At 49.1% G+C, this 27,106-nt stretch overlaps 2 protein-coding genes across 3 annotated transcripts in view; one reads left to right on the forward strand and one right to left on the reverse strand.

Moving 5' to 3' along the window:
- Positions 1 to 253: 253 nt before the first annotated feature.
- Positions 254 to 6,618, forward strand: degs2 (delta(4)-desaturase, sphingolipid 2). The gene is made up of 3 exons (XM_056589856.1): positions 254 to 526; positions 4,143 to 4,885; positions 5,157 to 6,618. Exons 1-3 carry the CDS (start codon positions 445 to 447, stop codon positions 5,298 to 5,300), a joined length of 969 nt encoding a protein of 322 aa, XP_056445831.1. The 5' UTR covers positions 254 to 444; the 3' UTR covers positions 5,301 to 6,618.
- A 73-nt stretch (positions 6,619 to 6,691) lies between these two features.
- The window catches only part of evla (Enah/Vasp-like a), a 32,386-nt gene continuing 11,971 nt past the window's right edge, over positions 6,692 to 27,106 (reverse strand). For both annotated transcript variants that reach the window (XM_056589858.1, XM_056589857.1), the window contains exons 2-14: positions 21,340 to 21,508; positions 19,670 to 19,853; positions 14,264 to 14,324; positions 12,886 to 12,947; positions 10,493 to 11,533; positions 9,310 to 9,566; positions 8,857 to 8,975; positions 8,600 to 8,627; positions 8,403 to 8,436; positions 8,249 to 8,309; positions 8,095 to 8,152; positions 7,949 to 8,006; positions 6,692 to 7,629 (exon numbers count right to left, since the gene is read on the reverse strand). In XM_056589858.1, the coding sequence (XP_056445833.1) occupies positions 7,592 to 7,629; positions 7,949 to 8,006; positions 8,095 to 8,152; positions 8,249 to 8,309; positions 8,403 to 8,436; positions 8,600 to 8,627; positions 8,857 to 8,975; positions 9,310 to 9,566; positions 10,493 to 11,533; positions 12,886 to 12,947; positions 14,264 to 14,324; positions 19,670 to 19,853; positions 21,340 to 21,508 (2,170 nt within the window). In that variant the 3' untranslated portion in view covers positions 6,692 to 7,591. The remainder of the gene's footprint in view (positions 7,630 to 7,948; positions 8,007 to 8,094; positions 8,153 to 8,248; positions 8,310 to 8,402; positions 8,437 to 8,599; positions 8,628 to 8,856; positions 8,976 to 9,309; positions 9,567 to 10,492; positions 11,534 to 12,885; positions 12,948 to 14,263; positions 14,325 to 19,669; positions 19,854 to 21,339; positions 21,509 to 27,106) is intronic.

Here is a 27,106-nt window from a genome sequence, read left to right on the forward strand (position 1 = left end):
TAATAATGTATATAGAATTACAAATATTATTAATAATCATAAAAAATGACTACGGTAGCTTAATTACAATTAGTTACGGAGAAGGGATAGGACTAAATAAGTGTGAATCTCTTTCCACTCCATTTCGAACATGATACAAATCCGCAAGTGTTTGTCATTTATGTATCTAATTATGCTTTCGAAATGTATGCTTTCGAACATTTTTTTCTTTTTTTTTATAATCAATAGTAATGTAAATATATTTGATACAATTCAAAATGGCAACACAATTGTTGTCAAAATAATACTAAAACGGAATGTTTAACAGGTGCATCGTTCACTTTATTCCCTATGGGAGGAGCTCCTCACACACCTTTATCTGCATGGGGTGGGTGTGACCCGTAAGTCTGAGCGTTTATTCACGTACGATCAGTCGCCCTTTGCCTTAGCGTCGTAAGGACAGACATGGGTAAGACAGGTGGAAGAGGAGACTTTGAATGGGTCTACAATGATCAGCCACACACTTCAAGAAGAAGAGAAATATTGGGTAAGATGATTCCTGTTTCAATAAACTTCAACATAACCTTAACTAATTTTCAAGAAAGTTCATGACAATTCTGCCAACCCCAATGGTTCTAAGAATGTAGCCGGTTAAACCAGTTTGCCGTTGCTAGACAGGATACTGCATCTATTGACGTCAATAGATGCTTGGAACGAGTGGGTAGATTATCCAGTATCTGTCTGCACTCTACTTCTGCTGATACTACTACTGATACTACTCTGCTGCAATTAATAATACATTTTAAAAAGATTACGGAAAGTAGTGGCAGGAATCTGGCCGTTTGTATCGATTAAAGTCGGGGCAGTAAGACAAAGTTCGTTTCCTATTTAAAAAGCCTGATTGCAACTGCGAGAAAATATCTGAGCGTCATAAACCAGACTATTCCTAACATAAACCTACACACGGCTGTTGAACTGAATCCTACAGAATATCACTCATGCATTCTGTTATGCATTCTGACCAAATGCTGATTAAAAAGTCAATCAACTGGATAAATCAACATTTGTTCAATTAGCCTTGAGAATCCCAGAGACTGGTTAACTCCCTGATATGTAAACATACCTTATCACCAACCCCGCCATCTTTAATATCTCCCTCTGTACTATGAAACAACGTGTTGATAGCAGGTGCCTGACAAAGCCTTTAGGTTAGCACGGGAACAAGACTCCTTCCCCACCAATTACACACACTTCCTGCTAATCCATGATAGTAGTAGGGGACGGTTTGCCAGAGTGAGAGAGAGAGGGGGGGGGGGGGGGGGGATAACCTTCAACAAAAACAGCCCAAATAATCCTGAAATTAATTGTCATTTTTTTAAAGTTGCATTTCTTGTGACAAAAATATCCTGGTATCATAATCCTAAATCCCACCTTTATCTGCAGACCATGAACCTTCACGAAGGGAAAATGCAGAGGGTTTGTTCTCTGACACCTCTGTTGTATTATTAAAGGCTTTATTATCATGCTCGGCCACATCCTGTCAATGGAGGAAACGTTTGTGGGACCACATGGTACCAGGGCGTCTGTCAACCTGCACGGCATCTCTTTTTATAATGCTAACTTTTTATAGAAACCGTAATCATCTGGTTGCCCGTGTGTCATAGTAAATGTTGGTTAATCAGTGACATTATTTCACTGAGCACTGCTGTGGAAACAAATATGCTGTGAACCTTTCAAGGATGAAGCTTCAGTTGAGTTAATCTTTTATTCAAGTAAGATAGAAAGCGCAGTCTGGCAAGCACCTACAAAAGGTCTTAGTATGTGCAAAGGGAGATTCGAACCACTCGCCTAATGAGGCGCTCCAATTGGCCTCCGGTTAAGTGTGTGTGCGTATTTATACAGGGTTTTTTCAACAGCTTGGACTGAGAGTTGTCTGCCCACTAGTGGGCGTGTCCACCTACATTTTGGGCAGATTAGATCTGTGCTGGATCGATGAGCAACGTTTACTTCAGTCCCCTTGGTAGGCTGGTAGACTGCTCTATCCAGCACAGATCTAGGTGGACAGCCCACTAGTGATGTCATATGGGGCAGATTTTCGAAACGGCTTGTAAGGCTAAGGCACACTCACACCTGGTGGCATAATAGGTCCCCTTTTTAGAAAATAATACAAAGCCGAGCTGGTCTTCAGAGCACCTGCTTTCCAGCTTCGGCAAATGGTCTTTATTCTCTGGCTCTGTCACTCCTCCTATAGGCCCCCGGGTTGTTATCAAACAATGCCTATAAATGGCGTCAACATCCACAGGGTTCCATTTGTTCCGTCGTGTTCGTGGTTCTCAAGCACAACTTGTTTTGCCACGTATTGGTGGTAAACTTTCATCCAGTTTACCTCATCCTCCAACCTCGCCTCCCTTATCTATGGAGGAACATCTAGTTTACCTCATCCTCCAACCTCGCCTCCTTTATCCATTGAGGAACAGCCAGTTATCTACGTCTCTCTCCCTCCTTCTCCACTCCTTTACCAACCTCTTTAACCGTTAACTGGTCCCGACCTCATCAGAGGGATTATACTGTAGAAGGAACATCAGTACATATGGTGGCACAGAACATGACAAAAGTCTCACAGAAGAATCAACAAAGAGCAAGCTTAACTTAAACTGATCCTAATGAGGAAACATAATGATTATAGTCCTTCAAAGGGTATGTCAATTCTCCCACAAAACTTGCAGCAATTTATCAGAGTGAGGACAAAATGTATTGGTAATTTATGCATTTCAGGAACGTTATCATGCGGTCTGGCTATTCATTGATTTTTTTTTCCCAGGTAGCAGGTAATTAACTACTAAATAAATAACTTGGTAAATAATTTTGAAAATCAGTAATAGATCTTACCTTTAGCTCAAAACACAATGACACTTTGAACAATCTCAAGCAATCATTGTATCTTAAAATTATGATGCACTATATATCTACATTTACATGTAGGGCATTAAGTAGACGCAAGTACATTTGCTAAACAAATGAGGTTTGGATAAGAACTAGCCTTATTTACATGACACATAACAGGAGTTCCCAACCATGTGGTTGTTTAAATTGATTTAATCTTGTACGATCACTGTGTGGTTGTTCAAACAGACAGAACCGAGACAACGTCTGCATGGTCACAAATTGTCTTTGCATACATTCCATCCCATCTTCACATATTATATGTTGAGCATTTATTTTGCTACAAACAACTGCTATTGCGACCATCTTCCATAATGAAGCACATCTTTAATTTATGTTGTAACCACAGCCCACTACTGTGAGCCAACCGGTTTATTCTTTAAGTGGGACTTGTATCTACTCGAGAGGTTGGTCCCAGAGCACAACAAACACCTCGGCCAATTAAAAGAGGTTTGTCAGCGGGCCCCTTGCCCTCGGGGAGGCATTAGAGAGACACAGAGTTATCCGTACATTGGCGTTGGCCGGTCTAACCCAGATTCAGACGCGTGGTTAGGGTTAGTCCAAAGGAAACATTGTGCGTCCAGACCGGGGTTAGCTTCCTGTGACACGCTTCTGGCCAGGTGGTCTCCTCAGGGGGTCACCTGTCAGCAGTGCATCACGGCCTCTTAATCACAGCCTCAAAAGTATGGCAAACGAGTGAAAGGCACAACACAAATATAATCTTGTCCAGGGGCGATGCCACATGTAGAGGGTTTCGACAGCCAAGGAACAAGTCATCGACCACCGGGTCCACTATAGATTATTCAACCTAAGTCTGTATCTCGCTGTATTCCTGGAAAATAAACCATCTATTCAACCCTCTAATCCAACCTGCCAAGCTGCTTTGATTTCGACTTCAAGAACAAGTCTGTCCGAACAGTTTAGAAATAAGCTGAAATCTAACACTTGGTGCCGTGACACCGTCTTGAAGAGAGAGGAGTGAGAAGACGATTGCCTCTGAAGATTGCCCTGTAGTGCCCTTCAAGTGTCCCTTCCCTGACCTATGCCTTGTAACTAACTTACATGTATATGCCTAATAATACCATCTACGACCAATAAAACAAGGCATTATGTGAAGTTATGAAGCTACAATACCTTTATGTTACCTTATGATATAGATGAGAACTTTGATAGACAAAAAGCCACCTCCTCATGTCCGTCCGTCTGCTTCTGTTCCTCAGCTAAATACCCAGAGATCAAGACCCTCATGGGCCCAGACCCCCAGCTGAAGTGGGTGGTGTCGGCCATGGTACTCACCCAGCTCTTGGCCTGCTACATGGTCCACACCCTCTCCTGGAAGTGGATCTTCTTCTGGGCCTACGCCTTTGGCGGCTGCATCAACCACTCCCTGACCCTGGCCATCCACGATATCTCCCACAACGTTGCCTTCGGCAACAAGCTGGCCAAGTGGAACCGCTGGTTCGCCATGTGGGCCAACCTCCCCATCGGGGTCCCCTACTCGGCCTCCTTCAAGAAGTACCATATCGACCACCATCGCTACCTGGGAGGAGACAAGCTGGACGTGGACATCCCCACAGACATCGAGGGCTGGTTCTTCTGCACGCCAGCCAGGAAGGTCCTCTGGCTCTTCCTCCAGCCCTTGTTTTACGCCATTAGGCCCTTGGTTGTGAACCCCAAGCCCCTGTCTCTGCTGGAGGTGCAGAACGCCGCGGTTCAGGTGGTGGTAGACCTCATCATCTATCAGCTCTGGGGACTGAAGCCTGTGGTTTACCTCATCGCGGGATCCATCCTCTGTATGGGACTGCATCCCATCTCGGGACATTTCATAGCAGAGCACTACATGTTCCTGAAGGGCCATGAAACGTACTCCTATTACGGATCGCTAAACATGATCACGTTCAATGTGGGGTATCACATGGAGCACCACGACTTCCCCAGCATACCTGGGAGCAAACTACCTCAGGTGAGACTGCTTACTGCACCGACACTGCATTTTTCCAACATCAATTCTGGCAAGAATGTTAACAGGTCACATTTCACTAACAATGTCACTGGTTATGGATACTGAGATAAGGAATAAAGGTCAAAGCATGTACCCGTATAAATGCCAAAGGACAAAAAATAACATGACAAGTTCTCATGTTTTTTTTCTTGGACCAGAATTTATAGGTCAGATGGCTTTTGAAACGGTCTTCTCCCAAATGAATGACTGACTTTCCTTTTGTTGCCCACAGGTGAAGCGGATTGCGGCAGAGTACTATGACAACTTGCCTCAGCACACTTCCTGGACCCGAGTACTATGGGACTTTGTGTTTGACGACAGCATCGGCCCCTACGCCCGGATCAAACGGGAATATAAAATAGTCAAACAGGGTTGATTAGGCTGATGGCACGTTTCGTTCTGACATGAATGTGAAACCAACGACGAAAGACTCTCTCCGTCCTCCCCTTCTGTCCGTTTAAAAAATGGCCATTGTTTAAACTGTTGTGATAATGTAAGTGTGTACACTTCAATTGTATGTAAAGTATGAAGTGGATGTATGTACATTTCTTTGAAAAATGAAAAGTTTGCCCTAAATGCTCTCTACTTTACTGCGAGCAGGCTCTGCATATATAGCAACATTTTCATATCCTATAGAAGGATCAACTTTTAGAAGGAGTTTGACTGAATTGGAGAAGTTGTCAAGAAGAGAACGTTTAATATTGTGTTGTATTAACTATAGATACATGATCTTTATCATCTTTATAATATTATATATTCCATCAAATGGTATTGGTCTATTTTTCTTAGGTCAAAGTCACTAACGTATATAGGTTTTATGATTGATTCATAACATTAACAAAGATAACATTATTGCTCTAGAGTCAAGTTCAGTTGGTTGCTATGGGGACAGAATCAAGACTGAGACGTCTCATGACCCTGAGGGGTGGATCTACACTACATCACGCCTGGTGGGCAGAGAAGAAAATGAGCATTGAGATGTACCTCGGTGTGAAACGGGATGCAACTACAGTGTCGCTGCATTCTGCTTTTGATTAAACTGTTTCAATGCCCTTAATGTTATCAGGATTAACATTACTATTTAAATAAAACAACAGAAACAGTCATGGATCATTATAAGTTAATAATTTAAGACTTTCTGTCCGTCATATTCTGCTACCATTACAATTTTTGTGAAATTGCTATTAATCTACCACACATTAAGAACAAGGTGAGGCCAGTCGTAGGGGAAATAAACCACACAACTGAACATGTTAATAGTTGACAGGTATATTGTTTTTGTTTGAATGAGTTCACTTCCAAGACTTTGAGGGGTATTGGCGAGCAGATAGAATGAAACCACAACCCATCAATTCAATTGACGACTCTCTTCAGACAGACATTTAGCCATTGTCACGTACCGCTACCCCTTCTGCACATTTCAAGCCATCACATTTCTATATTGCCAGCACCACCTATTACATTTTAAACAGCTACCGTTGTTCAAGATACTTCATCTGTATAGAGAAAGGGGCATCCTCAGGAAACAAACCACAATGGTAAGTGTACCACCGAGGACCGTTCTATCTCCTCAAATCCTTCTTTAATAAACCCAATGAAAAACAAATTTATAGTGAGGGGTTTCATGCATATCTGGAAGGTTCACAAAGCATAGGGTGACTAATAGTTACAACTACATTGTTTCATATCTAGGCAAAAAAGAGGTGGCACATTTACAGTTATGGGCCTGTTTTTGAATGATCCCCCCCCCCCCCCCCCCATCCGCTCAGCTGCTCTGACCCCCCCACACAGACACCTGATTCAGCCTGATTCCACCTGATTCCACCTGATGCCTGGATCACACTGGAGCAGGACTGGACTGGAATGGGAGATCCAGTTATTCTGGTTTTATTGTTGACCTTGGACGCAGGGGATTATCTAAAGACCCATTTCTGGATCAAATGAGATACTCACCTACATGGCACCCAACATTTTTTGAGTAGGATAGAACCACATGTCAATATGAACAAGGCCATCGCAACGGCGTTTGAAAACTGGACAGGTGCGTCTGAAACACCTTGTCTGCCCGTATTGTGCTTTTTGTTCCTAAGGTTTGACTACGGGACAACTAAATAGAAACTGTTGAAAATATAAAAGGCTGACAAAGTATGTGCAAGGGTGGTTTCTCCTACAATATCAATCAAATTATCATTGTCATTAATTGCAACATCATCATCATCACAGCATTTTTAAATAAAACAGTAAAAACTTAGAAAAATGTTTGTGTTTTTTTCTTATGACTGAAAAGAATAGCTTTGCGACCCTGGGCTGACGGAGTCTCTCGGTCTCTCGCGGAGCGCGTGACAAAACCAAACTCAGTGCGAGTGTCAGACCGCCACCATATTCCCCCTCTCAGCCAAGTCCTTTCGCACACACCTGCACATCCCTCACACGTTTCACTTTCCTCTCCCTCGATGTCCTCGTCTCGTCTCGTTGCTCTGTTTCCACTGCTTCCTCATGCCTCTGTTCTGCGGCAGATTGAGAAATGTTTGGCGCAGCATTTCTGTAACTTCCATCACGGCTCATTGACTGTTCAACATGGCGTCACAGAAACATGGCGGGAAACATTCCTGAGGTCTGTGACTGTCTGCCGATCCTCTGGCTCCTCCCACCGGTGTTCAGGAGACACTAGGACGTGCTGATTCTGCCAATCTCTTGTCTAATGGCTGCAGGAGACAGGAGACAAGATGGCTGGATTGAAGGATAGATAAACTTGGGATTCTCAACGCTACACTGCTCTGGTTATCACAAAACATTACTTACATTGCTAGACTTTCTTACACTTAAACAATATGAGGACAATCAATAAACGTTGAATTCCTTGAAGAGCCAGCGATGGAGTCAAATCGCAGACGGTAGGTTTTAGAGCACTTTCAGAATTAACGTAGAGGCCATTCAGAAGAGCAATTTCTTGTTATTGAAATAAGTGACATGAGCTGCAATATGAAGTTGGGTAGAGAGTTGGGTACTGAAGTATTTTCTCACCATTGATGATCTCATCTTTAACTTTATGCAATTCACGTACGACCTCATCCAGGATCTCCTGCAGAGAAAGAGCTCAGCGTTAGTTCCCTGGTAGACATCATGTCAGCTAAAGAGACGAGGAGGAGTGAAAGTGTGCATCACCGGACCTGCTTCATTCTGTCGAACTCTGTGTCTGCTTCACTGGAGCTGCCGACAGGCCTCACTCTGCAACACAAGACACACCAGACCTATGAGGACCCATCGGCTCACGGCGGGGAGCCCAGGGTACACAGCGATGGATCGCTCTCACGCCCTACTGACCTAGACACCAGCGAGGAGCGCTCAGCCGAGTTAGACCGCTCCCACGGCTTCTTCAGGGCATCTGATGAGAGGAGAGAGAGGAGATCAGCTTAAAAATGTACATGTCAAATGCGTTTGCGCAGATGAGGTGTTTCTCCAACGGACGGTTCTGTACCTGTAGAATTCTGTCCACGACCGCCGGAGTCGTCCTGTAGAACAGAAGGAGATGAGAACCAAACAGTTCCAGCGATCAATGACCTTAATGTGTGCACTTCTACAGCCAGGAATCTGGTAACATTAGCCTGTTTGCGCGATAATTGCAAGTGTACCAAGACAGGAAGAGGAGAACTATTCCGATAGACAGATACTCACTTCATCAGGTTTCTCTGATGCTTTCCGCCTGAGAGAAGACAAATCAGACACAAGAAATCAATCATGGATGAAGGATCAGAAAAAGTAAGGAGAACATTTAAACAGCACCAACACGGTCCATAGATAACATCACAACATCAACAACACATCCGGGTCTAGCAGGTTTATTTCTCATGTTTCTTTCCCAGCAGTGTAAGCGTGTGAGTGACAGAGGAGCGTGTGAGTGACACCACGGCCGTGGGGTCTCCTGTCCTCACCTCCGAGCCAGCAGGGCGTTCATCTCCTGCATCAGCCCCTCCCCTCCGCCCCCGCTGCCGCCGCTGGAGCGGTTGGAGTCGCTCCGGGAGCCGCCCGACCCCGGGGGGCTGCTCTCATCCTACGGGAGGAGACGAGATCCACACGATTGGTCTCCCGGGAGCGGCGCTCAAGGCTCAGAACAGGGCCTCCGACGGGGCCGTGTTTACTGTGCACCTGCGGTGTTTGCCTTGGGAGACGCACGCTGCATTACACCCATGAGCACGCTGTGCGAGTGCGGCGTGGCTTCCTTCCCAGGGATCCATAAATGTTATCTTATCTCAGAGGGTGTTCGCTATGTGGGTTTTCTCCCATAAGAACAAAGGTACCTCAAGCCTGACCTCTTTGCTTCAAAAACGTGTTTAGCGAGAAACAAGGCAGGAGGGGAGGGGGGGGTCCGCCAGTGTGATACTCACGCGCTGCACTTTACGTAGTTTGGCGCCGGCCAGCGCGGCGGCGAGCCCGGCGGGCTGCATGAGCCCGGGCGGGCCCCCGGGAGGGCCTCCGCCGGCGGGCAGCGGAGGGGGCATGGGCGGGGGCACCGCCATGGGAGGGGGCGGGGGCCCCGGAGGGGGCGGCGGGGCGGGCGGTCCGGCCATGGGCGGTAGGACGGGGGCCGGGGGGGGGGCTACGGACAGCATGGACGCCGGGTGACCTGCGGAGACAGGGGGACCTGGGAGTGGTAGAGTTAGGAATGTTAATGAGGAGGCCTAATGGACCAATAGGCGGGCTGGGCGTCCTCCCTGCGCCCAGGGTACTGATGTGGTGCCGTTCATCCACCTGGAGGACACGGGGAGGGCAAAGGAAGGAGCGAGGCTTTGGGAACACCGCTCCCTGGGAGGAATGGCTTTGTTATGTGACAACAGGTGGGAGCAGGTTAGTCATTCAGCGGCGGCGATAAGGTCAGAGGTATTTTATGGCGTTATACTCTTCAGGGTTTGCCTTTACAGAATGCGTTAATCTGTCTCACAGTAATCAGGAAAAACTTGTTTGACTTTGTTCTCTTAAGTAAATCTCAAACGAGTCTTCTAATCTGTTCATTCTGTCAAATGAGGCACATTAGTAATCTACGCTCAGATCGCCTTCCTCTTTAAAAGGGTATGAGTGCATTGGGTCACAATTTGCATTCATTTTAATATGCAAAATATTCAATATGTTTTGTGTTTGTATTCATAGCAGAAAACCTTCCTGGGCTTTTTCTGTTGTAAAGAACATGCCCTCATGTCATCATCAAATCTATGAATAAGTTATTCTAAGATGCATGACCATCATAGCGATGTACAACGTAAAGTAAGCACAGTTCCGATTTGTTATGATGCCAATTCTCTCCGGCTAATCTATCTTCATTCTTGTGTGTCACTACGGCTGGAGGAATTCTCCAGGACACACGGCTGACTGACACACACACACACACACACACACACACACACACACACACACACACACACACACACACACACACACACACACACACACACACACACACACACACACACACACACACACAAACACAAACCCCCCCCCACACACACACACACACACATAACATCATACTGCAGAGTCTCCTTCCTCCGCTCTCTCTACTCTCCTCATACTTACTGCTGCGGGCCCCTGGGGCCTGCTGGGGCACCGGGGAGGGGGCCTTCTTGGGCGAGCCCCCATCAGACACGTAAGTGTAAGAGGGGGGTGAGGAGGAGGAGGAGGGGGGCAGAGCCTGCTGCTGGTAAACCTGCTGCTGCTGCTGGTACAGCTGCTGCTGTTGATGGTACATCTGCTGCTGCTGCTGTTGTAGCTGATGTTGTTGTTGTTGTTGTTGTTGTTGTTGTTGTTGCATTTGCTGTTGAGGATGGAAGCTGGAGGGGTACTGGCCAGGGGGCGGGGCCTGAGGAGGCGGGGCCTGAGGGGGCGGGGCCTGGGCCGGAGAGCCAGTCAGGGGCGGCATGGGCACGGCCTCGCAGTAGTGCGGGGTGACGGGCAGGTGGTGGGAGTGGGGGGAGTAGTACTCCTCGGGCAGGCCGTTGGACTGGGGGGTCAGGTGCTGGGCGTACTGCTGGGAGGCCAGGCTGGTGTCGATGGGGGGGGGCTTGGGCCTGGAGCTCAGCGGGGGCAGCGGCAGGGCCACCGGGGGGGCGGGCTGCGGGGGCGGGGCCTGCTTCCCAGGCATGGCCATCATGACCGGGGGGGACTGGGCGGCGGCGGCGGCCTGCATCTGAGCGTACATGTGGGACATGTGGGAGGCGGACCAGGTGCCGTGTTTGGGCGGGAGGACGATCTCCTGTTGCTGTTGATACAGCTGTTGTTGCTGTTGTTGTTGTTGGTGGTGCAAGTGGCGGGCGATGGAGGGAGGGGACAGGGGGATCTGGCGGACCTGCCGGCCCTGGGTGCCGACCCCGCCCTGGACGGGGGAGAAGGCGGAGGCCAGGGAGGTGGAGAGCTGGGAGGACAGCTGCCCCGTGTCCCTGGAGGCCTCCCTCTCCTGGGAGGGAGAGGAGGAGGCGGAGGAGCAGGGGGGGGAGGAGGAGGAGGAGGCCACGCGCACGTAGGAGGGCGGCAGGGTGCTAGCCCTGTAGTGTCTGTACCCGGGCGGAGTGTCAGGGTGGGTGGGGGGGGTGGCGACTTTATATTGGAGAGTGGAGACGACTGTGACAGAGAGAGAGAGGGGGAGAGAGAGAGAGAGAGAGAGAGAGAGAGAGAGAGAGAGAGAGAGATGGAGCGAGAGAGAGAGAAAGAGAAAGTGATAGAGAAAGAGCGAGAGAGTGTGAGAGAGAGAAGGAAAGGAGCGAGAGAGAGCAATGCAGCGAGAGCGAGAGAGGAGTGAGTGAGAGAGAAATAAAGAGAGCGAGAGCGAGAGAGAGCGAGAACGAAAGGAGGGAGAGAGGCAGAGAGGGAGAGAGAGAGAGACAGAGTGAGAGAGAGAGAGAAACAACACAGACACAGAGATACAGACGTGGAGGAGCAGGACGGACAAGGAGGAGGAAGACGAGGAGGAGGAGGGCAACAAACAAAGAAAAAACAAAAGAAAAGAGAGCAAAACATGAGACGGATGAGAAGCAACCCACTGAGCAACCGAGCAAGTAAAAAGATGAGAGAAATCAGGAGCAATCAAAAGAACCCAAACATCGGAACGAAAAAGAAGAAGCAAAACGCAACATGACTGAGCCATGACTGAGAAAGCATGTAGCATGTAGCATGTTCCCCCCCCTCCCCAACGGTAGCTGGGGGGCAGCGGATGGCAGTAAGGCATGTTGCAGGGTGCAGGCGATAGGGTGAAGGTGGAGGAGGTGGAGGAGGGTTCCAACCTGTGTGCAGGTTTGAAGGGGGGGGAGGGGAGTGGGTAGATTGGACATTTCCGGTAAAAGGGAGGGGGGGGGGGGGGGGGGGTCACACAGGCAGGGAGGAGCAGGACAGTGGGGGGAGGCACCACCGGTGCCGGGTTCAATCTACGTCGGAATACATGGGGCATTGCATTGTGGGGGATGGTTGTGGTTACTATGGGGTATGTTTAGCCTATAGTATTAGTACAGGGGTCTGTTTAGTGGTTTAGTCCTCGCTTAGCTGATGCGTTCATCCACCTTAGAGAGAGTTTTAGACACATGCCATTTAGGAGCGGGCAGGGAGCACGGCATCTCGCTCCGGGACGTCTACAGATAGGCTGCGGGCATCAGGGGATCGAACCCGGGACCATTCAGTTCAGGACCCACCGCGCTGTCCCCCTCACCCCGGGACAGCAGTGGACCGGCCCGTCAGCCGGAAGAGGAAACATGTCAATGTGCGGCCAGCCGAGGCGCTCGCCGACACCTGCACTGCGGTGGACGTTTGGTTTGCAAAAGCGTCGGGCCTCCCAGGCGACCCGCCCTCAGACCGCAGACGAGTCCGCCCGCATTCAAAGCAGGGTGTGCTGCGTCCTGAGTGTGTGTTTGGGTGCAGGTAGAGCCCGACTGGTTGAGTGAATGTGTGTTTAACAAGGTGCGGGTCTATTTGTTTAGGCTCACCTGATCCTGACGTCCTGCGCTCTCTCTCCTTGTGCGCCTGCATCTGGTGCTGTTCCAGCATCCTGCAACACGCAGTGGAACACACGGGGGACGGGGATCAGGGACGGACCTCGGACCCCCCAGGGCCGGACCCCCGAGGGCCAGATCCCCCCAGGGCCACACCCCCCCGGGCCCGGACCCCTCAGGGCCACACCCCTAAGGGCCACACCCCCCAGGGCCAGACCCCCCAGGGTCAGACCCCCCAGGGTCACACCCCCCAGGGCCAGACCCCCCAGGGCCAGACCCCCCAGGGTCAGACCCCTCAGGGCCAGACCCCCCCAGAGCCAGACTCCCCAGGGCCAGACTCCCCAGGGCCACACCCCCCAGGGCCAGACCCCCCAGGGCCACACCCCCCAGGGCCAGACCCCCCAGGGCCAGACCCCCCGGGGCCACACCCCTCAGGGCCAGACCCCCCGGGGCCAGACCCCCCCAGGGCCAGACCCGACCAGTCTGTCCCTTCCATCTGGGAACAGTATACAGCTGACCGGGAGTCTTCATCTTACTAGTACCAGTCTACATTTTTGTGGTACCAGGGTACAGCTGACTGGTACCAGTGCAATGCTGACTGGTACCAGTGAAGAGCTGACTGGTACCAGTGCAATGCTGACTGGTACCAGTGTAGAGCTGACTGTTGTGCACCGCTGACAGACAGTGCACAGCTGACTGGTACCAGTGCAATGCTGACTGGTACCAGTGAAGAGCTGACCGGTACCAGTGTAGAGCTGACTGGTACCAGTGAAGAGCTGACCGGTACCAGTGTAGAGCTGACCGGTACCAGTGTAGAGCTGACTGGTACCAGTGTAGAGCTGACTTGGACTAGTATAGTGAAGGGAGCAGTAGCCGAAGATAATTCATAACCACATTTGTATTTATCCTTACACAACAGGTAGGGCTTGGGTTCATGTAAAGAAATAAGATAGGTAACATCAGAGAGAAGGTAGCAGGAATGCTTCAGGTGTTCCTCCAAACCTCGGGGTCTCTCTCAGGGGAAACCAATTTGGGAAAAGAAGAGGGGAGACTATGGCCTCAAGCAAGGTGATTATAATCACTATAAAGTAGGTCTGCACTTCAAAAGCCTTCAACGAGGCTTCCATGGGCGGTACAGTATAATGTGTACATAGCAGCCCACTCATTTATAATTTTCCTCGTAGTTTTCAAAGTTATGTAACGTTGAAGTGGAAGTCGAGCCAGTCTTCCAGGGTTGGGATAAACTGATTTTGCGAGAGTTTTGGGAGTGTTTTGGGAGTGTTCGGGAATGTTTTGGGAGTGTTTTGGGAGTGTTTTGGGAGTGTTGTGGGAGTTTTTTGGGGAGTGTTTTCAACATGGCAGCAGAGCTCACCTCCTTTGTGCCTCGCTGTCCTCTGAGGACGGACCATTCTGCCTCTGGACCTGAACAGGACCTGGAAGAAACACAACAGGAAAGGACAGTAAGACCAGGAGAACCATGACCTATCAACGCCTATAATCCCATACGTCAATACGAGAAGAACTCTGACTTCAGAAAAGAAGAGACTGCAGTAGCTCATCCACCCGTTTATAGTGGGGGATTTGATCATTTTGCTTCTGATTTTGAACTTGAGGATCAGAATCAGGCTAGGGAGGTGCTGCTCCTGTAATGGAAACAGATCAACCCATTAGCCTTTAGCGGTGGGTGGGCAGGGCCTGTCCTATCGGGGTGATAAGGGGAATGGTTGGTCACTGAGGCGTCTGATCAGACTCTACCTGACAACCGTGATATACCACTCAAGATAACAACAGGTGTTGCTATCTCGATGGGGTGTCCGCTCTGATGAAAGCCCCATACATACTCTGTGAGTGAGCTCAATGTAAGCACACGTGACTTAGTGCTCCATAAACCTGTTGCAACGAACCAGAAACAGTTGTATGTAAAGTTATATGACTTGTAGTAACTGTCACTTGTAAAGTGTGGTTCGGCGGTCGATGTTGGTTTTAACGCGGAAGATCAGAACACAGAATAATACATTAGAGGACCTCCTGAGATCTGTTTGTTATCAGCGTGACTGCCGGCCCTCACCGACCGCTCACTGAAAAGACTGACAGCATGGACCCTCTGCATGGTAACTGTCCAACCTATCAGAGGCAAGAAGCTCCTTCCAATGTGATTCATTAATACTGGTTAAGCTCCCTTTATAGAGGATGCATCTGTCACTATCATGCACCTTTTTGATCCCATAGACGCACACACAGATAAGTGTGTGTGTGTGTGTGTGTGTGTGTGTGTGTGTGTGTGTGTGTGTGTGTGTGTGTGTGTGTGTGTGTGTGTGTGTGTGTGTGTGTGTGTGTGTGTGTGTGTGTCTGTGTGTGTGTGTGCGTGTATGTGTGTGTGTGGGAGCGGGACTTAGAAGCCACAGAAGCGCAGCTGACTGCCACCAGCTGACTGCAGCCAGTACCTCCGGACCCCCCCCCCCCCCCCGCTGGGTTCCTCAATAAGAATCCTATTCTGAGCCCCGCCAGAGCACCAGAATACCAGCCATTAAAAGGCAGCGGCGCAGTGGGGAAGGGAGAGCACCCGAGGGTGATGTTTCCGCTGTGTCTCGGGGGGACTGGGGGCAGTCAACAGGAAGCAACCGGATGCTAAAGCCCACGGCCGTTAGACTGCAGTAAAAGTTCTGCAGTGTCTAAGAACTCCTTGTCAGTGAAGGCAGTGGATGAAATGATCCCATAGACGCACACACAGATAAGTGTGTGTGTGTGTGTGTGTGTGTGTGTGTGTGTGTGTGTGTGTGTGTGTGTGTGTGTGTGTGTGTGTGTGTGTGTGTGTGTGTGTGCGGTGCGTGTGTGTCAGTGATTAATCCTTGGAGCAATTCATTGGGTGGACTGATTGTTTCCCTTTCACTGCTATTAAAAGGGCTTGGTGGGTGAAGTCCGTCAGACACGGTGACACGGTGATTGCTTGTTTACCTCACTCTCTGATCCCTGCTTGTGTGGCGGGGGTGATTAAAGGCTCAGCTGCCAGAGCAACACGGGGAGTGTGTCACATGATGACACATGTCAACACTCCCCTGGCTCTGTAACAGCCTCCATCTTGGAACAGAGGAGGAATGACGCCAACCAGAGCGAGAGAGAGCGATGAAAACGCCAACCGTCACAAGTCTGTTTGTGCGGGTCGTGGGGGGGGGGGGGGGGGGGGGGGGGGGGGGGGGGTTGGGGGCATGACCTCCGCTCTAGAGAGGTAAGGGCCCCTGGGGGCCGTGGAGACAGGTTTGACAGACTCTCTGTTCTCCCTGTTTGGCGGCAACAGCAGAACACTCGCCCTGAGAGACGGTCAACAGTGGAGACAATGGAGAACACGGTGTGTGTGTGTCGTGTACATACAAACCCACCGGCCCCCACAGACACACCCTTCATCTACACACACTGAAGTCCCCAGGATACCACCGGACCCCGGTCACGACTCTGGCCCGGTCCGGCCCCGACTAGGAACACGTTTCCCTCATTATCTGCTAAAGCACCTGTTTGAGGTGGCTGAGCGGACCACCTGTGCCACCTGCTGGACCTATCGAGCCAATTATCCACCTCTGCTGCGCTGTGCATTTGAACATGTAGAAATATGTGCGTGTGTGAGCGTGTGAGTGTGTGTGAATGTGAGTATGTGTTGTTGCCACGGTGATGGTAGGAAGACAAGGGCTTGATCAGACACATAAAGGCTGTTTGTGTGTGTGTGTGTCTGTAAGGGGGGGGTCAAATGTGCGTGTATCTGTGTGTCTGTTTATGTGTGTGTCTGAGTGTATGTCAATGTCTGTGTGCGTGTGTTTCTCTATGTCTTTCTGTGTGGGTGTGTGTTTCTGTCTTCGTGGTGTTTGTGTTTCTGTCTGTGTGTGTTTCTGTCTGTGGGTGTGTGTGTTCTTCTGTCTTAGTGTGTGTCTGTGTGTGTGTAAGTTTGGGTGTATGTGCGTGTGCATGTACATGCTTGCGTGCGTGTAAGGTGGGTTGAATGTTCGTATATTGGGGCTATGTTTAATCAAGGTGTGTGTGCGCAAGGGGGGTCTTGCCCAACGCTGCTGGGGTACTATTTGGGGAGGGTGGAATATGAATCCTCCCCATCCCCCAAACACTCATATAATTAGTAACAAAATTCCCTGTTTGATTTATCATTTTAAAATCCTTTTCTAACGACATGTTCCCGACAGATCTCTATGGTAAACAGGGATCCATCCCCAGACAGAGCAGTAGAACACACAACCTTCCTCTTCATTCTGTAACAGCTGGAACAATGACACTTGGGGTCTCCCTGAAGCCAAAAACATCCAAAAGCGTACGACACTGTGTGTGAATCCTGTAGTTACCCAGAATGCCCTACTGCTGACCTAAGAACATGTGAAGACGGCGGACGCTCTGAGCCTCTGCTCGGCTCTCCACCGGAGGGGCTACTCACTGAGGAGGATGATGGCCGAGGAGACCCTGCGGAGACTTCCCGAGGCTACGTCCAGAGCCGGCATCGCTAGACCAGGTACCACCTGAGAATCAGCCGCCTCAGTGAGAGGGTCCCAGGTACCACGGCTAGGGGACACGCAACACACCCTGAGGTCGGCCTGGAGGACTGTGGGCTCGCTGCGGAGCGCGGAGGTCCGCTATCCCAAGACCAGAGAGCTCTGTGCGAGGGGGGGCCATGATCTCAGGGCCAAATGCAGCCAGACTGAGGAGGAGCGGGGGGTAAGACCAGACCGCTCCCTGGCATTTTAGACAGAGCTGCCCACCAATAGGAACGCTACAAAAATGGACTGGATGACAGCAGAGAGACACAAATATTACACAGAAGTTCCCTGCACACTTGTGCGAGTGCTCACACACACACACACACACACACACACACGCACACGCACGCACACACACACACACACACACACGCACACACACGCACATGCACACACACAACCACAGACACACACTATAAGTAGACTGTAACCAGAGCCAATTAGAAAAGATTTGGTAGACCAAGAGTTGGGTTGAGTGTCTAATAGAGTTACGGTCTAACATAATTTATAGAAACCATCCATGTCCACCCCCTGACCCTGCACATGAACACACACAGCTCCTAGTTTGGCTCATTTTTGTTACCTTCAACGACTGCTATTGCTGACCCGAGTTTTAATCAATCTCGGGTCAGCCATATAAAAAAATCAAAGTACAATATGAGGTTCTTTATGAAGTCATAAGTGGTTATGGTCTCTCCTTTCACCTACATTTTTTTTATATGCTTTGCTTGAAAAGAAAAAAGAACAATGATGCTGCAGTAATCACAAATCCCCACCAGAGGGCAGCATGCCTCAGCTCAGAAGATAATACATACTGCATTCTGAAAAGAAGACGTCTCATTGACCATTTCTGACAGATAGTCGCATACAGTTAGAGTCTGAGACGCAGGCCTGCGCCCACACACAGGATCAGGGGGGAGGCTCGGGCGTGGCAGGTGGGGGGTCAGAAGTGGGGGCTTCTGACTCGATGGATATGTCCGTCATTACTTGCTTACTTAACTTTAAAATATTACTTCCTCCACTGTTACATATTATAGTTATTGTTAAGAGATATATATTAATCACAACGGTTAGCAGTACATACAGCCCCTACTAGCCCCTACTTGAAATGAATTGATTTGCAGTACTATACGGTGAAATTTATATATATATATCTATATATATATAGATATATATGAATGTATATTGAGTGTCATATGTTTGGATGGTGTCTTTGGCATCCCCTTTGAGATCAATAACATAGACACAAACAGCTTAGCAGGGTGGGATGCCAGAGGTAAAGAGAGGCAGGCCTCCTTTGGAAAGAAAGCAGGAGTCATTTTGCCTGCATGTAAAGTAATGTGGATTTGACTAAAACCCTTCAACAGTGAGAAGTGTTTGTACTGCAGTGGGCTGAGGGTGTGGATCCGTCTACCACAACACTGACCCTTGATCAACACTCTGTAGGGAGTCTCCTCATCACATCGCAGAGGCTGTGGCTACATGTCCATCAATACTAAGAAATAAATATCTCTAGCTCGTAAAATACTTTGGTGAACACATGCGCTAAGCTCACGTTATTCAAGCTAGTAATGTGTTCAAAATGTTTAGTCCCACATTGAGCCCAAATAAGCAGAACTATTATTCCAGTACTGTAGTAAGTACCGTAGTAAGTACTACTTGTGACCATTTTCCGTCATACTTTTCGGAGTTAATCAAAAAAAGAGTTCTAAATGTTTTCTTTAACTGCAGATTCTGTCGCAGTTAAAGAAAACATTAACACATTAAAGAAAACATTAACACATTCCTGCTGTCCGGCGACAGCAGGAATGTGTTTTTAATGCCATGTTTGGTAGAGCTAGAGCCATTGTCTTGTTACGTATCTATTCTGGAATAAGACATGTAGTGCACCAGTAAAGGGTGGTACCAGCGTTATCACTGGTCCAGTGGTACCAGCGTTATCACTGGTCCAGTGGTACCAGCGTTATGACTGGTCCAGTGTTACCAGCGTTATCACTGGTTCAGTGGTACCAGCGTTATCACTGGTCCAGTGTTCCCAGCGTTATCACTGGTTCAGTGGTACCAGCGTTATCACTGGTCCAGTGGTACCAGCGTTATCACTGGTTCAGTGGTACCAGCGTTATGACTGGTCCAGTGTTACCAGCGTTATCACTGGTTCAGTGGTACCAGCGTTATCACTGGTCCAGTGGTACCAGCGTTATCACTGGTCCAGTGGTACCAGCGTTATCAGCGTTGTGAGCCCTGGTTACCTCCTCCCCCGTCAGGCGAGCTCAGCACGTTGAGGGCGAACAGCATGGCGTTGGAGAAGGTGGTGGCCTCCTCCTTGCTGGCGAAGTTCAGGCCGTACACCTGGCGTGCGTCCCGCCACTGGTGGAAGGTGGGCGTGGCCTGGTTGTACTTGAGGCCTTTGACGATGGAGTAATTGATGACCACCTGAAACGGAGACGGAGGAGGGGGGGGGGGGGGGACCATGAGACCATCTGCAGCCCTATGGACCAACATGGAGTCTGGGTCGTCGTCTCTCATGTTTCATTCAAAATCAAAGCCGCACTGAACTGACTCGCTGCTACAAAGTTTAGTGACATCTCGGGTCTCACACTCACACACATATACATATTTCATATCTATTTTCACTTAGACAGTTTCATAATGCAATAGCATTTGAATAGTTCAGTGACACCTGAACTTTAAGATAAGGTCACGGACATAAATGATTGAGCGAAAGCATTTCCCCAATGTTGCCGTCACTCTCTCACTTATGTATCACACCATGGTGTGTGTGGATGTGTGGAGCTCTGTCTGGCCAACGGTATTATTGATGTCTGTGTCAGAGAGAGTGTTAATCCTCTAGGACACTTATATATAACGCTATGTATGATGTGGCACCTCTCATATCCATCACTCATTATAAGGCTCAGACACAACAACGGTACTAAAAATGTATAAGAAATGGGTCGTAGCCATGGAGACAACACGCCCCCCTCCTTCCTACAACTCAGCCCAAAACACATTTTCCTAAAAACACATTCTTTCTTGCGCTTCTTTCTAGTTTGTTCCGTTCTGGGCTTCCCACGTTGATACAAAAGGGATTAAACTCAGGTAACGAAAACATAACGATTCTTATTTTTATGGGATTATACACTAATAAAAACTTAGATCACTATGTTATATAAGTATGCTCCACTAGATGCCACTCAACTCGACAGAGACTGGACCCTTAATGCAGATGAATCACGGCACTGGATGTCTTCAAACTGCGGTGGCTTCAAATTACTGCCAGCTTTGTTTAGAGACGTAAGTAAGCCTGCCGTCTTCCTTTGCTAATCAAATGCAGTCAAATTGGGTGACCCTCTAAGAGTCCTTGTGGTCACCTTTAGGCCCCGTACGTACAGTATATATCATTTATGTTTGGATGGGGCGGCAGTGGCTCAGGTGGTAGAGCGGGTTAACTTATAACCAGAAGGTTGCTAGTTTGATCCCTGGCCCCTCATAGCTAGAGTGTCGAGGTGTTCCTGAGCAAGACACCTCACCCTTACTACTCCCGAAGAGCTGGCTGTCGCCTTGCATGGGGAACTGCGCCGTCGGTTTGTGAATGTGTGTATGAATGTGTGAATGTCGGACAATAATTGGACGGCGCTTTGAGTGGCTTAGAGAATCCCTGTATAAATCGATCTTTACCATTTACAAGATAGAATTTTTTTTCTATAAAAATGTTTCAGTCTATCCTTGGACCCCCAGACATGATTACAACCATGTTCACCCACAAGGCACTTCTACATCATCGTCTCCTCTGACTTCTGCTTTGTCTCCTGGGAACAGAGCCTTCTCAAAGAGCTCCGTTCTCAGTGGTGGACGTCGGCTCGGAGCTCAGTACAGTAAAGGAAGCCGACACAAAGCAACACGCTGGCCTCTCTCCTACCTGCTGGTCCTGCAGCTTGACGCCCACCACCCTGAAGGTGTTGTTCGTGGTGTTGTGGTAGATGTTGATGCGGCTGAAGCCCTGCTGGCCCGGCTTGATGGGGACCCATTTCTTACTGGCGTCGTCGTACACCATGACGGAGGCCCGGGCCTGGCAGATGCTCTGCTCACTAGGAGGAGAGGAGTAGAACGGGACACGGGGTTAGGGGAGGAAGGCTTCACACGGTCTGGCTGGCAGGAGCTTGGATCAACAGCGACTTAGAGGGCTTAAAAATAAAAAGTAGAAAGTTTCAATTTTGAAAGCTAGACAAAATAAAATCAAGAAAATGGACGAGTGGTTGAAACGTAAATCCGACAAAGAACCGGTGAAAAAGAAAGCTCATCCAGAAACATCAAAATGTCGTCAGTTTCAGGAAAAATATATATTTTAAGTTCAAATTCTGATGATACAAGCTCTTTATGATACGAATGGTACGTTGCGAATCTGAACAGTTATACATAACCACTACTGTGTCGAGATAGTGACCCCACCTTTTCTCAACGTTATTAGCACAACACATGACGTTTCCTGAATAAAACCGCAATCAAAACAATCTGAGTGGATTCACAGGATCCCAACTACCACATCAGCAGGTTGGCTCGTGGGCAGAGAGGAGACCGCCTCCTCTCCATGAAACCACCAGAACTTAAGTCCTTTGAGCGATAATAACAATGTTTCCACTATAGAAATATGACAGCCAGGTCCCAATGAGAGGGTGGGGCAGCCATTTGGAAACCGTGGAAACCAGCCTACTGCAACGTTAGTCCACGCCCCGCCCCTTTCCCCGCAGGCCTTTAGTGTGGCGTTCAAGATCCACACCGCTGAGCGTTCTGAGAGCCAGCAACCGCATGGGTGTGTGTGGACCTTCTGGGTAATAACACGGTGGGTAATCACATGGTGTGTGATCAAGTGTCTCATCAACAAACTGATTGAGGGCTACAAGCTGAGAAGTGCAGACAGAAAGCAAGCGAGCACGCGCACGCGCACACACATACACACACACACACACACACACACACACACACACACACACACACACACACACACACACACACACACACACACACACACACACACACACACACACACACACACACACACACAAACACACACGTCACTTCTACAAATAACTACAAAGGGAAGTCTTCCCCCTGAACACGAAGAGATAATTTTGGACACTTAATTACAGGGTTCAGTTTAACTGCGATTAACCAAGTTCATCACAGATGAGTTCTCAAAAGGTGCAATTATCCTCCCCGCGAACGCAGCTCAGAGACCATGTGAATGAATTGACCCTGATGGGTTGGAGGCGTGGCTCCCTCACGGTGTTAGCGCCGGAGCGATGTAGCTAGCAGCTGCTGGATGGCTAACATCCAAAGCGAGCCTCATGTGAGCCAACACGAGGCTCGCTTTGTGGAAGCTGTGAAGTCCTTTACTCATTGTCACCTTCAACACCTCTAGGGGTCAGGCTCCCTGTCAGCCCTCCAGCACCACACACGTTTGGACAGCACCGCGCATGTTGAGCCAGCACTGCGCATGTTGAGCCAGCACCGCGCACGTTGAGCCAGCACCGCGCACGTTGAGCCAGCACCGCGCACGTTTAGCCAGCACCGCGCACGTTTAGCCAGCACCGCGCACGTTTAGCCAGCACCGCGCATGTTTAGCAAGCGCCGCGCACGTTTGGCCAGCACCGTGCACGTTTAGCCAGCACCGCGCACGTTTAGCCAGCACCGTGCACGTTTGCCCAGCACTGCGCATGTTTAGCCAGCACCGTGCACGTTTGCCCAGCACTGCGCATGTTTAGCCAGCACCGCGCAAGCCTGGACTCGGCCTGCGTCGGGACGCCAGATGCAGAGCCTGCCTATCGCCTGGCGGAGGTCTGCCGAGGTATGCTAGCAGGGTGACGGTTGGGGGGGCGTTGCGAGGGTGAGACAAGTTATTTATACAGGTCTTGGTCACGGGGACCCGGTGTCTGTCAACAAGCTTCACTGTTCTATCTTTACATTCGCTGTTCAGAAATGCGAAAGATTCAAGGTCGGAAATAAACGCGACAGCCTGACTCTCCTCAGCCCAACAAGAAGGCCGTCCGCTCATATGGCTCCTCAGCGGATAACGCCTCTACATCAGCACGGTGGGAACATGAGTATGAACACCACGGAGGGGAGTGACATCACTAGTCCTCCAGGCTGGTCATGGGGGAGAGGGGGAGGGTCTCCAAGGCCCAGAGGACAACGCTAACATTCAAATGATCACAAGTGTTCTCTCCCCGTCTCTTGACCCCTCTCCTCCTCCTCCTGTCCCTCCATCTGTCCCCCCCCCCCCCCGGGTCAGTGACGCCCAGGCTTCACTAAGTGATGATTGGACAGCAAACACGCCTGTCAGCTTGTCATCATGTAGGCTGGGCTAACTTGGTGTAAACGCGCCGTCTGCAGAACAGGCCACCATGTTGAGAGGGTTTAGAGTTGCTGTCACCAGCCTCCAGCTACATGCGTTAGTAGCTCGTAGCTAGTAGCTAGTAGCTAGTAGCTACTAGTATGCGTTCCTCTCAAACATGTCCCTGCTCCATCAGTCACATTGTTCCTTGGATCCCGATAATATCCCAAAAGCCATGTTTACTCCATCAAAGCCAACAACTTTGATGGAGTAAGCCAGGATCTTATTTGACTTTCCCCTCCCCAGTAGACTTCGTTCTATTGAACCAGGCATTTCCATGTGCAATCATCACATTTTACTCCGCCAATGGCCTTCTTATGTAATTGAAGAGATGTTATAAACACTGACCCCGGAATATTGGTCTGCCGTTTATCATTACATTACATAAAACCATCGGCCCACAGAATCTACTGTACTCGGAAAGGTCAGGGGGTAGAAACGATCCAAGAACTTAGGAACTGATACAGGATGTCTAAAACGTATTCATTCTACATGACGGTTGAAGGCCTGTTTCACTGTTTCACTATTCAATCCATTTATAGGAAGCCTCAAAATCGGGCAGGGGAGCCACATCAATAAACTAGTATTTCATACTGCTTCAGGGGAATATTTAGTGCTCTTTGAGCTGGCCTGAAGTATTAAATGCATATCATGTTACCATGACAAGCTCCCTTTGAAGCAGGAACAGCGTATTGTGGCTATATCATCTGACTGCAAGCTGAGAAGATTCAAAATCCATATCTTCTCGGCTGTCAGAAGAAGAATACATTGCTATTATTTGCTTGTATTTCAGAGAAAAGGGGTCATACTTCAAAGTGCTACGGTCCTGCTGTAGAGGTTCAGCCGTGGTAAGGGTCTACTGATGGAACGCTTTTCCAAAGTCTCCAAAACCACATGACAGGTCTTCACAAGTGAGACCATCGTCACCACAGTCTGATGGCTCTTCTTACAAAAACAAGCCCTATTTCTGGACTGGTTTGGGGGCACTGAGCACCTAAAACAAGCCCTATTTCTGGACTGGTTTGGGGGTACAGAGTTACTAAAACAAGCCCTATTCCTGGACCAGTTTGGGGGGTAATAAGCTAGCATGCTCCAGCTGCCACGGTAACCGTCTCCCTCCAGTATCAGGGAGAGCAGTTTGGCACTCTTGTGGCCCTCAGTCGGGCCTGAACCGTGGGCCACGGACATTTCCTTTCTGCTCCGTACACCCGAGAACACCTCAAGTAGATCTGGCCTAAGATAAGGTCAGCTCTGTTCAATTAAATGCCACGGAAAGCTCCATGGAGACAACTGCTGCTCGGAACCGGGTTAAGGTCGTGTCAAAAGCGCTTAGTGTCTTTGAAGGCTCAAATAGGGATATAAAAATGTGATAAACTGCATTTAAGAACACAAAGGGATGTTTTGAACCATGACATCACTGCAGAGGGTAGGCGCAGGGTCTCTGAGTGCCACCTGAGAAGATGGACTGAGGCTCCGCTCCATAGGCCAAAAGATAACCTCCTAACCTGACAGCTGGCTCGGCTCATAAAACCCCACGCCCCGAGGCTCACACTGGGGCCTCACCGGCCGGACCCACTGGTGAACTGTGAACGGTGGAGGGGGAGGAGAGGGAGGCAGGGGGAGGAGAGGGAGACACGGGGAGGTAAAGTGACTACTGGCTTGTAGGCAGGAGCCAGCATGGAGCCGCACACTGAGAAGGTCAGGCTTTAGGATGGGATCACAGTACGCTGAATGGAGACCTGCGTGCCGGAAGGGGTCTCCGCCTCGCAGCTCCCCCTTTCAGCAAAAATAAAGAGGCAGTCGGCGTCAAACATAAAATGGAAAATGCATCCGGCTAATATCATCATCCTGTTTTCAACACCATCTCCGTCCTATAGAAGACTGCAGAGACGTGCTTAAAGATGCATGGCAGCCCCCCACTGCCCTCCTCATGAATAAGAGAGGACAGATTGTAGGTTACAACCTCATGAGACATGCACACATAATTACACATCAGCTTCCAGACCTTAAGGATCAGCGCTCCTCCATCATAACATTGAGGACTCCAGGGATGCTGACGGGATATTATTTATGCCATGTAGCTCTGAAATAAATAGTGTTAAAAAACCTGAAAGTGTTCAATATCATCAGGCTATAATATCTTGCCCGAAACAACAGGTTAGCAAAAACAAATAGAGCAAATCACCATTCATTAAGTACTGTTTGCAGGGTTTTTACATTCATAAATCACTTTAAATTACCGTGATATGAACACGTTGTAATTTATCTGAGAAACATTCCGACTCAATCCATGGCTCAGTACAACCTGGGGCGTCTAAGTGGAGATAATGGCTCTGCTTTCATAACCATTTCATTTTTACAATGTTTATTCATGATTATAACCAACATTGGGTTTTGATTAACTCACAGAGCTCGCGATAAGCTCACTGGAGGCGCTAGATGGAGCAGGCTGCACTTCCCTTACCGGCCAGAGGGGTCGGTATTGAGTGAGCGCGTCTGAATCTTTCACAAAGTGCCTTTAACATACAAACACCTGTGAAATGAATAAATAAGTGCCTTCATAACGTCTTTAGAATAACAATAGCATAACAAACAACCGAATGTAGCATCAATTGGGGATAGCTACAAAAAGTACAGCTATGTTGTTATCAATACATCGGTTAACATACAGCGGAGGGGGGTAGCGTGGACAGTTTGAAGGGGTGATTGATTTCATGTTGTACTCGTCTGACCTGGTATGTTGGGGCGGTAATAATTGGGACTGAACCAGGGCGAAGGGTGATGTGAGCGGGCCGGGACCGGCCCAAAGACACAGTGTGAATATGGGTTAGGAGAAGGAGTGTGAGGAAGAGAGGAGACCTGAGGACAGGTTCCGCTGCGTGAGCACTTACCTCCAGGCTGGTAGGCCAGGAGAAAGGAGCACACACACACACACACACACACACACACACACACACACACACACACACACACACACACACACACACACACACACACACACACACACACACACACACACACACACACACACACACACACACACTTTCTCCATCAGCAAAATCCATTAGCAGAATCGGTAGTGCTGGAGGCTCTTGTTTTGACCTGATACATAAGCGCACGTGCGCGTGTGTGTGTGTGTGTGTGTGTGTGTGTGTGTGTGTGTGTGTGTGTGTGTGCATGTGTACAGTATTGTAAGTTATACTCCGTTGGATCCACGGTATTTTATTGTATATCACTTGGCAATGCCTTCATGCAAACCAAACAGGACATTCATAAGATGCACTTCAGAGAGCGC

Source organism: Gadus chalcogrammus, chromosome 5 (genome assembly GCF_026213295.1).
Source record: "Gadus chalcogrammus isolate NIFS_2021 chromosome 5, NIFS_Gcha_1.0, whole genome shotgun sequence".
Lineage (NCBI taxonomy): Eukaryota > Metazoa > Chordata > Actinopteri > Gadiformes > Gadidae > Gadus > Gadus chalcogrammus.

Coding starts and splice junctions, on each gene's coding strand:
- degs2 (XM_056589856.1), top strand. CDS start 445: ATGGGTAAGACAGGTGGAAGAGGAGACTTTGAATGGGTCTACAATGAT. Junction 527..4,142: donor AAGAAGAAGAGAAATATTGG/GTAAGATGATTC, acceptor TCTGTTCCTCAG/CTAAATACCCAGAGATCAAG. Junction 4,886..5,156: donor CTGGGAGCAAACTACCTCAG/GTGAGACTGCTT, acceptor TGTTGCCCACAG/GTGAAGCGGATTGCGGCAGA.